The sequence below is a fragment of the Phoenix dactylifera genome, chromosome 12, assembly GCF_009389715.1.
Source record: "Phoenix dactylifera cultivar Barhee BC4 chromosome 12, palm_55x_up_171113_PBpolish2nd_filt_p, whole genome shotgun sequence".
Classification (NCBI taxonomy): domain Eukaryota; kingdom Viridiplantae; phylum Streptophyta; class Magnoliopsida; order Arecales; family Arecaceae; genus Phoenix; species Phoenix dactylifera.
In genome coordinates, this window is record NC_052403.1 from 5286086 (window position 1) to 5299016 (window position 12931).

Genomic DNA, 12931 nt, shown 5'->3' on the forward strand with positions numbered 1-12931 from the left:
TTGAATTTTTAAAAGGATATTCACGCTAAAAAAATCTTATTTTTTTATTAAATTCGTATTTTTTTGCTAATGTACTAATTTTTTTATTGTTAATTATAACTGTTAGTCTGTTAGCTTTATTATTATTATTTCACTATACTTTCTTAGGTCTCTTCACAAGGGAGGCAAGGAGGAGAGTTTTGAAGAGGTACGATATACACGATTTACAAAAACATGGGCTAAAAGTTGGAGAAGATAGGATACCTTTGACGAGTTCAGTATTTGTCAAAATTCACATTATATAATACTAGAAGATATGAAGATATGATGCCCAACCATGTGGCAATTCCTTTTATTTTAGTTGATCTCAACCATCAGCACAAAATTTACCGTATAACCATATTAATAGAGTATAAGTATTATAGAAATATTTATCTTATGCTGGGGAAAAACAAACTTTTCAATCTCAAGTCTCAGTTGCTTGTTTCTGCGTGTTTCCAACTTCAGAAACAAAAATGGCTAATTCTGTTACTAGTTCCAGAAAAGTTGATCTTTTTATCATTTCTTGCCTACAAGATATTTGCATGCAATTTACTAGGTAGTAAAGACTTTTGACCATTTTTATTTCTCATTGTTAGATACAGGAATTTATTTTGGATTGAAAACATGATACCGCATGAAATGTTTAGATCTTCCATAAAAGTTAGCAAGAAGATAAGATACATCCATTTGTAATCTCACACAGGTTTCACATGATGAACAACATAAGGTTGGCCTTATTTCAGCCACCTAGAAAACGCAAGCTGATACCACTTATGAAACACTCCATTGGAGAAAACTCCAAACGATAATACCTAAGGGCCTCCATCTTTGCAACTCCGAAGGCATTTATCCCGTTCTGACAAAAAACATTTTCTTAAAGCTGCTGCAAAACTCACCAGAATGGGAATAATAGAAATCTTGCCGCTGCTTTATTTAGAGTACACTGTACAAGCAATCTCTGCTCATAGGATTTACACCCGACTGTATGCCAAAACTGAGAAATGCTAATAGAAATTAACAATCTCATTGCTCTGGGCCAAGTTCCCATTCTCAAAAACCTTGAGAGAACCAGCTAAACCCTATCAGTTACTGCAAATAATATTATTCCAAAGAAAACTGCAAATAATATTATTCCAAAGAAAATATTATTTGCAGCAAGAGCCACAAAAACGGAGAAAAGTATGGCAGTTCTGATTTCAACTCTACAACCTCGGCGATTCTGGGAGCAAGCTCAAGTCAGGAAATTCCAACTCAGGCATGCCCTGGTCGCCGGCAACCCCGATTTCCAAATCTTGCCTCCTAGGTCCGGCAAAACCATAGCCATAGTCCATGTCAGCCGGGCATTGCTCCACATGACACCAGGTTCCCAGCCTCTTCACATCCGGACTCTGAATCTGGAATGAGAGAGCTGAAGGAGTCTCTCCAAAATGCCAGTCGGTAATCACATCCACCCCTCCAAGCTGATCTTTCTGGCTCTTCCTACTCTGGGGGGTGCTGGTGCTATTAGATGGATCAGCATCCGCATTCCCCATCATCTCTCCAATGCCAAACATGTCCTGGTGTAGATCCTGTAAGCGATCAAGGTGATTAAAGAGCTCCTCATCAGCCTCGGCCTTCACCATGCATGCAACAGCTTCGACAGCAGACTCTGGAGGGTTGGCACTCCTTGTTTCAGCTCCTGCTTCCAGTTTTGGAGCTTTAACTTCTGATTCCTCGACACCAGAAACACCGGAATGCTGCGATGTGGTTGGTGCAGACTCGTAGCATTCTGAAGCTGCCAAGGTTGTGTCCTTAGCCGCAGTGCCGCATTCAGGCAGATTGAGGCGAGCACGGGGGCCATACATTGCCCTTGCCGCTTCATCATAGGCGAGAGCAGCCTCTAATGCAGTGTTGAAGGTTCCAAGCCATAGGCGACTGCCCCCGTTGGGCTTCCGGATCTCTGCAACCCACTTGCCCCAAGTCCGCTGCCTCACGCCACGGTAATTACAGTGGGAATTTTCTGGGCCTCCTTTCCCTCGCATGCAGCCTTTCCTAGAACCCTTTGCAGGCACCCTCTGGATATATTTCTCGCCATCATTGGAACAGTCCGGCTGCCACTTTAGCTTCCTCCACTTGGCCACTGCCTCTGCTACAGGGTGTGTGCCGCCATGCAGATTGCGCACCCTCTTCGTCCTGGAAGTAATGCAAGAAAGTATTCAAGGACGAGCAAGCTGTTAAGCAGGGGACAAAAAAATCATGAGGTACATGAACAGCAGAAGTAGGAAAAGAACTCGGCACCAAGTTCAGAGAACCTGGGCAGAAATCAATTGACAGATTTAACCAAACTTAGCACAAAGACTGAACAGATTGTACTAGTATCAGTGTGTTTGAGAAAATCAAGAAAAGTCAAAGGCGCACGACAAAATATCTGTACCAAAAATCTGTCCAGATTCATTAGAGCACGAAGAGCCATTTGAGCCTTCATATTATTTTTACATGGTATGAAAGCCTTAACCTGATCCTCCTCCTCCCACCAATGGCTTCCTCCTCTATGGTGGGGCTGTTCTCGCTGTAATATTCCATGTCATTAAACACCTCAATTTTCGTATTATGGGCGAAAGATTGACACTTAGAGTGAGAGAGAAGATGTTTGGAGCCAACTTAAGAAACAAGATTGGGTGGTAAAGATTGCCGTCTCGCCTGGAAACTTGACGATCCTCCTGCAGAATATTGGAATGATTGTAACCTCATTCATCATCGCCTTCATCCTGAATTGGCGTTAAACTCTGGTCGTCTTAGCCACATACCCATTGATGGTCAGTGGGCCAAATCCGTGAGAAATTAGTCACGCAAGGTTATAGGGCCAACTTGAGTTAGGCGTACCTAAAAGCGAACACACTTGCTGCTGAGGCTGTAAGTAACATCTGCATGGTTGATGCCTTTTGCTCATAAGAGAAGGTTATTGATCTCTATGCCAATGAGCTTGAGGAACCCTCCAGGTGCTCTTTCCGGTCTGACCAAAGTGCAGGAGGTTTCTATGGCCTCTCTCAGTTCTTTCTCTCTGCTTCACATGCCTTGGCCTTGTGGAATGGTTCAGTCCTTATGGGCAGAGAGCTTGCCAGCTTAACTCTATCATGAAGTCACTCATGGTTCTGACAGTGATGGCATTAGCCATGGGAGAGACACTATCACTAGCCCCAGTCATAATTAAAGGAAATCAAATGGTGGCATCAAAGTTTGAGGTGATGGACAGGAAGATTGAGGCATTAGGTGATGTTGGGGAGGATGTGGGAAGGGGTGAGGGAGTGATCTAGATGTGGGGAAGGGAGTGAAGTTTTGCCATCCTTCGAGGCACCTGTTTAACCTCAAGCTATAGTATCTTTTTGAGTGATAGTCTACTCTCATGGAAAACAAAGAAGCAACATGTAGTTTCACAATTCTCTGCTGAGGCTAAATACCGTTCTACGACGACTACTATATGTGAGCTGACTTAGTTACATTACTTGTTGAATGATTTGAAAGTTGATCATCCTCAACCATCCACTTGATATTGCTGCAAATCCTATTTTTCACGGAAGAACCAAACATATTGAAATAGACTGCTACTTGGTCCATGAAAAAATTCAAGAAGGGGTTCTTCAAACAAAGTATGCACCATCTGCCAGTTAATTAGCCGATATCTTTACTATAACTTCGGGTCGTGATCAATTTCGTCGCCTTGCTAGCAAGTTGGGCATCTTTTCCTGCACCAACTTGAGGGAGAGTGTTAGAGAAAATCAAGAAAAGTCAAAAGCATATGACAAAATTTCTCTGTACCAAAATTCTGTCCAAATTCATTAGCGCGCAAAGCCATTTGAGCCTTCATATTATTTTGCACAGCGAAACAATTGCTCCAATTTCAGATTCAACAAAAGATATCTAGCCTCGCAAACATTCCCTTAGCTCTGTAAGCACAAACATCCACAGAGACGTTAGAAGCAGACATTCTATGGAGTACTTCAGGCAAACCATCTATGTCAAAAATAAATGGTTTATTGTGAGCTAATCGGACTGAATTTTCCAAAACTAGCCTCTTGATTGTATATATGATTCATAAGAATATTTTCGTACACGATCACTTTCAGGGTCACATCGCATCTGAAATGCAGAAGAGCATGAATCAAAGCAGCCCGCTTAAACTCAAGATATCTCTTGGCTCCTCTCACATAATAGGATTCTAAGTGCGGACCATTTCATCAACAAGATAATACATGGGGGCACTACAAGAAGACTTTGTAGCATCCAAGATGAAACCATCCTGCACTTTTTGCTTGTATGCCAATTCCCTAGGAAATTGTGGAGGTACATCTTTCGCTTTTTAGGTATCACCAACAGGTTTCCCTCCTTCAAAGCATTTTGTTCGCTTTGGAGAGAACAAGCAGTATTTACAAGGATGAAAGTTTGGGATCCTTTGGATCCTGCATGTTTGTACGAAATTGGCTTGAGAGGAAATTAAATCCTTCTTCAACAACACTTAGCACACTAGGGAAGAAGTATGAAAGCTTACCTGGTGGATATTTTGCTTAGAGAGCCTGTACTATAGGAGAATATAGGGATTAGTACGGCTTCAAACGTATTGTCTCTTTTTACTACTCTCTTCCTTCTCTGCTCACTTCCCTTCCCACATCCTTAACTCCAGGCCTTTGCAGGACACCTACAAGTAAGCCTGTTGATGTACCTAAGAACTTCCATTCTGAAGAAAAGCCTGTGATCTTTTGACAATGTCAGAACATCATCCTTATACAAGAATCGAAAATTGCAGCACCTACATCGGTCTTCCTAAGCTCCATGGGCAGCTCTATATTGGACAGTTGGGAACATTTAGATGCTGTCGGCTCTGCCGGAGAAATTCTAATAGGATGGGCATCTAGAATATTTGATCATAGCAACTCCATTAAAAAGGAATTCTCGTTCACAGTTGAACTATATTGCAGGGCAGTGAAGAAGATTATTTATATAACGGCTGTATATGGTCCGAATGACAGGGATGAGAGAGATGTCTTCTTTCAAGAATTGGTGATGGTCAGAAGCACTCTATCAGGCCCTTGGTTTTTGGGGGGTGATTTCAATATTACTAAGTCTTGTGACGATTGAAGGGGTAATCAGCAGAGCTTGAAGGACAATTTGATCTTTATAGACTTCATATCCTCTCCAAATCTTATAGATCTTGATCTTAAAGGAAGGAACTTCACGTAGAGTAACAGAAGAGATTATCCTTCCCCGGCAAGACTTGATAGATTCCTTCTCTCCCCAAAATGAGAGAACTTGTTCCGTGCTTCTATACAGAAAGATCTTTCTAGCTCCGCATCCGATCATGTTCTGATAGTGCTTGAGTGTGATATCAGATTTGATGAACAAAAATCTAAAGATTTGAATTATGGTGGCTTAAGGAGCATGACTTGGATGATGTTGTTACCAACTCTTGGAGATGTATCGGAGGAAGTCCCAACCATGCAGCAGCTTGGGTGGATAATTTGAGGAGGCTCCATTTGGCAATTAAGAGGTGGTCTTCCACTAAAAAAATTCGAATAGAGATTAAAAGAGAAACTACAACATGATGTGGATATTCTTGATAGGAAGGAGGAGTGTACTGATCTCTCACCAAAAGAACTTGAGACAAGAAGAATTTTGAGAATAACTCTAGAGGATTTGTACCATAAGGAGAAATTGTATTGGAAATAGAGGGTTAAAATTACTTGGCTTAAGGAAGGGGATAGAAACACACTTATTTCCACAAAGTAGCGTCAAGTAGGAAGCGGAGAGATTATATTGCAGCTCTATTGGATGACGACACCGGATTCACATCACAAGAGGACATAAATTCCAAATTGCGCTCTTTTTTCAAGAACTTATTTGCTAATGCCTACACTCCTAAAATCTCTATTACCTGGAGTCTACTATATAGTGATTGTTGGGTAAAGCAATCCGCTTAGCTTTTGAAGAGGCATCCGGTCTGAAAATCAACTTTCATAAGAGCTCTATTCTATGTATCAATATGAAAGACAGGGAGGCTTCGATGTATGCTGATTGGATGAATTGTAAAAAAAGGTCCTTCACTTTTCCTTACTTGGGTCTACCCCTCTGTGACAGGAAGTTGCCTAAACATTGTTGGTTTCTGTTCATTCAAAAGATCAATTCAAGATTGGCTTCTTGGAAAGGTAGACTCTTATCTTGGGGTGGTAGACTAACATTAATTAATTATGTTTTGACTGCATTACCTTCATACTACATATCTATTTTCAAGTTGCCCAAATGGGTCATCAATATAATTGATAAAATGAGGACGACCTTTCTATGGAGAGGAGAAGAAAGTGTCGGTGGATTCCATTGTCTAGTTAATTGGGATAAAGTTTGTAGAACAAAAAACCAGGGAGGATTTGGTATAAAAAACATTGATCAAATGAACCAAACCCTTCTCGCCAAATGGGCTTAGAAATTTCTTAAAGGACCTGAGAACCATTGGTGGAATCAGATAAATACTGCCTACTACAAGAGGTGCAAGTTTGGAATGAGATCGACAAAAAGTCTCGTTAACCTAACACCTATTTGGAGAGATATTTGCAGACAAGATGGCACCACCTAGAATTGTATCTCCTTTAAGCTTAGAAATGGACGTAGCATTCGCTTTTGAGAGAATTTGTGGATTGATTCAGTACCAATTTGCACTCTTTTTGCAGGATTAAATGAAAAGGTTGTTAAGCACAACACCTCTGTGACCAATTATTGGAGTTGGAGAACATTGACATGTCACATTAGACTACGAGGTCCTTCGGCGCAGGAAGAGATGAGATAACTAGAGGCCCTTTATGAGATTCTTGACCTACTTAGACCCTCAAGGCTTGTTGATGTTCTGGTATGGAAGTTAACCCCAAATGGTATGTATTCCATTGACTTTTACTACAATTTTTTGAATAATGGAGGATTAAGATGCCAAAATCACAAGATCATATGGAGGGCAGCCATTCCAAAGAAAGTTAGAGTCTTCCTTTGTCTTGCTTTAAGAAACAAACCTCATACAGGAGAGACTATAACTAAGAAAGGATGGGATGTTATTGTTAGCTGCCCTTTATGTGGTTATAGCAGTGAATCGGTTAATCACTTATTTATAAGGTGCTCGTTCTCTAAAAGCATTTGGTCCACTATCAAACTACAATTGAATTTGAAGGGCCGGCCTACAAATTTTCATGATTTATGGACCAAATGGAGAGCCAGGAACAAAATATTGTTGGGGAAAAGTGCAGGGGATCAACTTCTTGCAGCTATTTGCCGGGAGACTTGGAAACAATGAATGAGAGAATTTTTCTCAAAAGGAATCGATCCATTTACTTCATCCTTCAAAAGGCACTATATACTTTTCATAGTTGGGAGTGCATATGCTCAATGAAAATAGAGAAGAATCACCGGCAACTGTGGAGTAATCTTGCTTTTCTATCATGAACTTTGTATCTTTTACTTCTTTCTTCCCTCTTACCCTTGTACATTCTTTTGCACCTCTTCCCATGTGTAAATTTATCTTTTCTTAATAATATAATATGGGGAAGCTTTTGGCTACCTCCATTTTCACTCAAAAAAGACAATGACATGCTATCAACCTTTGTAGTCCTACTATAAAGGGCTACCCTAGAACATGCAAAATACCTCTCTCTCTCTCTCTGGTGGGGTTGTCACCAATTCGAAAAACTAGACTTCTCTCAAATGCCAACGAACTTAGCATAGGATGGTCAAACTAGAAATGCTAGTCTTAGTTTCATGCTGGCAGCATTTTTTGTTTCGTAAGAGCTAATTATATAACATATGTGTTTCATAACTCAAAACTTGATGTTTCCAATACATTCAAAAAAACATATTGCAACAGAAGTTTGGCAGTAGTGGCATGAGACTGGGTAGTCCAGTGTGAACTATTGGAAGCTTTCAACTTGGCTAAAAAGCAATCTTTCAGTTGTTCTATAAAGTGTTAAATTGGTGATAATTGCTAACTCTCCAAATAAATGTTTATAGTGATATCTATTTTATAGATGATTGAGTAAGCTCCAACAGAAACTGCTACAACTGAGTTTCTTAGAATTAATTTTTCATTGTAGTAGAAAATGTGCCGGCAACGGTATTGTTTACGAGTTTTCCAATCTACATTGTTCTGGCCAACCAGCCTGAGCTCGACTAGTTTACATCCCTTTCCACTTGGGAGAGTCCATGGTTCGAACCCTAGAGATGGCATCCCCACCATAATTCTCAAAAAATTATTGTGTGTTCTATATCCTTATTAATGAATGGTAAAAGATATTTCATCAAAATGCTGTTGATATGGAGATAAAGAATTGAGTTTTTTAAAATCCATACCTAGCAACATGATACAATCATTTCACCCACGATGCCATCCAGCTCTCCTATATCTAATTCCGCACAAATCATAGCACAGATGCAACAAAAATCAGAAAAGCATGTGATCCATCAGAAATAGAAAATAGTACAGAAAACAAAACATTGTCATGTTACATACATAGAACTGCAAGAAATAAAGAATATAAAAAGGTAAAGGCCTATTTGATATTGTTTTTGTTTTTAAAAAACCAGCAAGAACAATTTGACTATATTGAATGTATTTTATTTCAAATTATTTGTAAAATTTTTACAGCTTTTGGTACTAAAGATTTATTGGTTTCAGATTTTGCAAATCCTATCCTCAGTGCCGATCTCCATGTAGTATTCTACTAATTTGTAGGGGAAACAATAACCCAAAAAACAATGACGATAGCAAACAAGCCCTAAATTTAAGCCATCTAATTCATAACATTTCATAGATTTGCCCATCCTACCAAAATGATCGACAAAGAACACTCTATTTTCTCCCTCTGTTCTACTCCAAACATCAACATAGGAATACCATACTACACATAAGATTATTCGATTTTAAGAGTTCTTCATCCATTTATATATATCTTTTACTAAAAAAGATATAGCCTAAAACTATAGTTGCCACTCTGTTCTTCTTACAGAAACTGGAACCGTCACTCAATAAGCGATCTCTCTCCAAATGAATGAATCATATTACTGCTGGAATTTGATCCACTCTGCTGCCTCAAATCCTATATAGACGAGCAGATATCTTATTCTTTTTTCTTCTCAAGATTAGAGATCAATGAAATCTAGATCATACGCCCATAACCCAACACATAAATGTCCAATCAACTAGTATAAGTTTTTCACAGCAAATCGATCCCTAGACTCAACGCCCTTCAGGATCAACGAAAACACACTACTGAAAATCTCTAAGACCACCAAAAAAAAAAAAATTAGAACTCGAATGCAACAAGAGAAACCAAAGTAAAACCGAAACAAAATCAAATAAACAGAGTAGAAATAAAGAACCAAATCAAAAGGAAAAGACAACTATTATCAACTTACTCACCTCTCTTGCTCCGCCATACGGGAAACAACTCCAGAAAAAGATTTTTTTTTTTTGATGATAAAACTCCTCCCTGCTCGTTCTACCTCGGGCTACCCGTTTGGTTTTTGATGGGTTTAACGCTCTCGCTTTTTCTCCTACTCTTTTTTTCTACACAGATCTTGGCGGATAAGGCTACGCGACTTCGTACGCGGCACTTTCAGGGCAGTTCCAAAACCTAGCACGAATTCTGATGCGTGGCCCTGACCGTTCCCGTTACGTGGTGCAGCCACCGTTCAACACGCGGCGTTGGAAGCTTCCGGAGTTGGCAACGGCGCTCGCTCTCTCTCTCGTCCTCTCGTTTGCTTGGCGACGAAGTAGTTCTCTCCTTGCGTGCGCAGGTTAAATTACTTGATTACACCGCAAAAATAAGTAAAATTTCCTCCTTGCCACACTCCTGTTTCTGGTATGGCGCCAAGGAAACTAGAAGACGTAACATCAGCGGATTCGGGTTGTTTCTTTTGCGCGAAAGAACCGTTGGATCGCATCTTACGCATATTCCAAAACACCTTGCCTGCACAGATTTCGAAGTGAATATTACGTAATCCAACGGTTCCACGGTTCCTTCGCGCGAAAGATACAACCCGAACCCGACAAAACCGCGGAAAATCTTGCATTTTATCTGAAATCGTTTTGGGACTATTTTAACCCGAGTTTCCCACAGTCCACCCACGTGACCTAACACGTAACCCCATAACCACTTCTTATTCAGCTTGTTCCATTACCTAAAATTATTCGGTGGAATTAAAGAACTAGTATCAGAAAATATCCATGTCTTAAAAGTCATACAGGATGATCGTGATCCGGATCATGATCGTGAACCTAAAATTATTCTTGTTTCTTTTTACAGGCCAAGGTATGTTGGATGGTGGCCGAATTCAATAAAGTTGAGTTTTGAGTTTTCAGGTGATGATCCACTCCGAGCCTAACCCAACCTGACCAAGACGTCCTCCATTTGAACAGTCGGTGATACACAAAATTGGAGATTTATCTCAAGTCTTATACGAGTTATATGAATTCGAATTTATATTCTCATCGTATTTGTAGTTGCATACTATATCTCGTGGTTGATGTTCTTTTTTTTGGAGTGATCTCTTGGTTGATGTTCAAACTGCAAATTTGCAGCCTTTGACACCATGAAATTGGTCGATCAAACTATTCATACAATAAATGATTTTTATTACAAAACATTTCAACGAGCCTATTCCAGTTGTTGCCAAAGAAAAATTCCCAAACCCAAAGAACAATATGATAGCCAAGTGCTACTCCAGTTGTTGCTTTCAACAGTACCGAGAAGACCAAACAGCATGTCAAAGGAAAGCATAAGATGAACCTAGTTTATGATACAAATTGAATATAAATTAAAGTGGGCTTGTTTATATTTCCTCCCGATGAATTCACTTGCAAGGAAAGCCTGTGAATGAACTGTACAGTTACTGCATTCAGATTTCCCCAGACATGAAATTTATGCGATTATGAAGATGTAAATCATGAATAACTGGTATAAGCTTCTGACATTACTAACCTGACCCGCAAGTGCTAGAGAATCATCAAGCAGGGAGACTGCCAACCATACTTGAAAGCATATGATCTGGAATAGGAATTGGCCCTCCCATTGCAGCCAAAGATGTTGCTAGTGTCATAGTTAAGAGCACCGCAATCCTTCTGTTTGTTAAGAGACAGCCTGCATCAAGATAGAATTACCGAAAAAAGCTACCCATAATTAATTTAATAAAACGAGGACCTATATCAACATATGGTGTACGTCGTATTGGTTATGTATTAGGTAGATACCTTTCCGGCTAATCTTTTTGGACGATATGCTACATTAATTGCTGTAAAGGTATCGGAAAGGACCCGACTATGACTTATATGGATTATTGGATACTACAACATTAGCTTTTTGGAACTGCTCATACTGCTTATGATTGGATTTGAATGAATTCGAATCTCAAGACTAATAAGAGCATTGGTGGTTAAATAGGAGAGTACGTGAGCTCTTTAAAAGTTGTGTTTAGTTCCACATTGATTATACATTAGAAAAATTTTAGATACATATACAAAACCAAAAAACCAAAATAATATTTTTTTTAACTAGTCTTTTTGACTAAGATCATAGTTTGTTGCATATTAGAGCCGATTACGGGTCAAGTGGTCCACCCTGCATAGCCCAAAACTTAGTGGGATTGAGCGCTAAAAATAGGCCCATGGGACGGGCTGAGGAAGAAAATAGACTTGATTTAGAAATTAGGTCGAGCCTAGAAAAATTAAAAAATAATCTGGCCTAAGCCGAGACTATATATTTTATATATTAATTAAACTAACTACTTATTTATTATAATAAAAAATCATATACTATATTGTATTGAGCATATCATAGTGGAAGGAAAAGAGAAAATCAAGATTGGTGGGCAGGCCTATTGGCAAGATCAGTTCAAGAAAGACAGCCTGCTTAGGCAAATTCTCTTTCTCGCTTCGGGTTGAAGAGGAGTCAGGTGGCTTCAGTCCTTCATTGGAAAAAGGCTATAAGACTAGATCTTCTCATTTTCAAGAAGATCCCCGGCTCGATCCGGTTTAGTATCAAGGATAAGGGGGTGCCACACAAAGTAAGTAGAAATCCTTTCTCTCCCGATGAACCTCCATAAAGAAAGATTATCATTTGAAGAGCCAACCGAGATTGGCTCTTCAAGATTGGGTCGAATCTGGACAAAAATGTAAGCCCGGTATTTAGAATAGGCCGTGCTTGGGGCAAAAGTATGAGGCCTAATTTCTATTGTAGAGCCTGGTTCGGGCCTGGCCTAGTCGGGCGTTTGCTCAGCTCTACTGCATATGTATCTTACTCAATAATTGATATTATTTTCATTATACAACAGCTGAACAATATTTATCATGACTCTTCTTTCCCGTTTTGAGCTGAGCTCGGGGACAGTCCCTGTACCTGGGACGAGGTTACACACTTACATGCCAATCTTGTGCCTCCATAAAACAACAACATTATACTTCTTGAGTGCTTGCGAGAGAGGAAAAGGTGGTCACCACTCGGCGACATCGTTTTCTACGGAATTGAGAACTGCAGAAGGGTATACCGTAATTCACATGAACTCGGTTCCAGTCCCCGCAGTCAATAGCATACGGCCTTGGGCTATGCAGCGTCCCAAGGCGAAGAAATCATAGGAGACTGTCAAAAGAAAGCAAGGTTTGTATAGACCATAGACTTGGCGTCAGCATGATTTGAGGGCGAAAAGTTACCTCAAAGCCGTGACCTGCATGGGGTTGGGGAAAGGTCAAATGGTGATCTCTCTCCTCCTCCTCCTTTGCCAACCTTTTCTGCTGGTTTAGTTTAATCTTAGTTGAAGTACCAACATCGTCCCCAAGCCCAGGAAAGGGAAAAAAAAAAATGTGCCACAAAAATCTTAACCCAAAAAAAGCAAAGGAAAAGGAAAGAAAAAG

At 39.9% G+C, this 12931-nt stretch overlaps 1 protein-coding gene across 9 annotated transcripts; it reads right to left on the bottom strand.

Annotated features, from left to right (window-relative positions):
- Nucleotides 1–922: 922 nt before the first annotated feature.
- Nucleotides 923–9740, bottom strand: LOC103708860 (dehydration-responsive element-binding protein 2B-like). Of its 9 annotated transcripts, none has more exons than XM_026805323.2 (4): nucleotides 9446–9740; nucleotides 8377–8429; nucleotides 3817–3944; nucleotides 923–2193 (listed from the first exon to the last, which is right to left on the bottom strand). In XM_026805323.2, exon 4 carries the CDS (start codon nucleotides 2040–2042, stop codon nucleotides 1224–1226), a length of 819 nt encoding a protein of 272 aa, XP_026661124.1. In that variant the 5' UTR covers nucleotides 2043–2193; nucleotides 3817–3944; nucleotides 8377–8429; nucleotides 9446–9740; the 3' UTR covers nucleotides 923–1223. The 9 variants fall into 9 exon arrangements, with proteins under 9 accessions (XP_026661124.1, XP_026661123.1, XP_038988332.1 ...); XM_026805322.2 differs by having other exon boundaries at nucleotides 923–3743; XM_039132404.1 differs by having other exon boundaries at nucleotides 3656–3944.
- Nucleotides 9741–12931: the final 3191 nt, after the last annotated feature.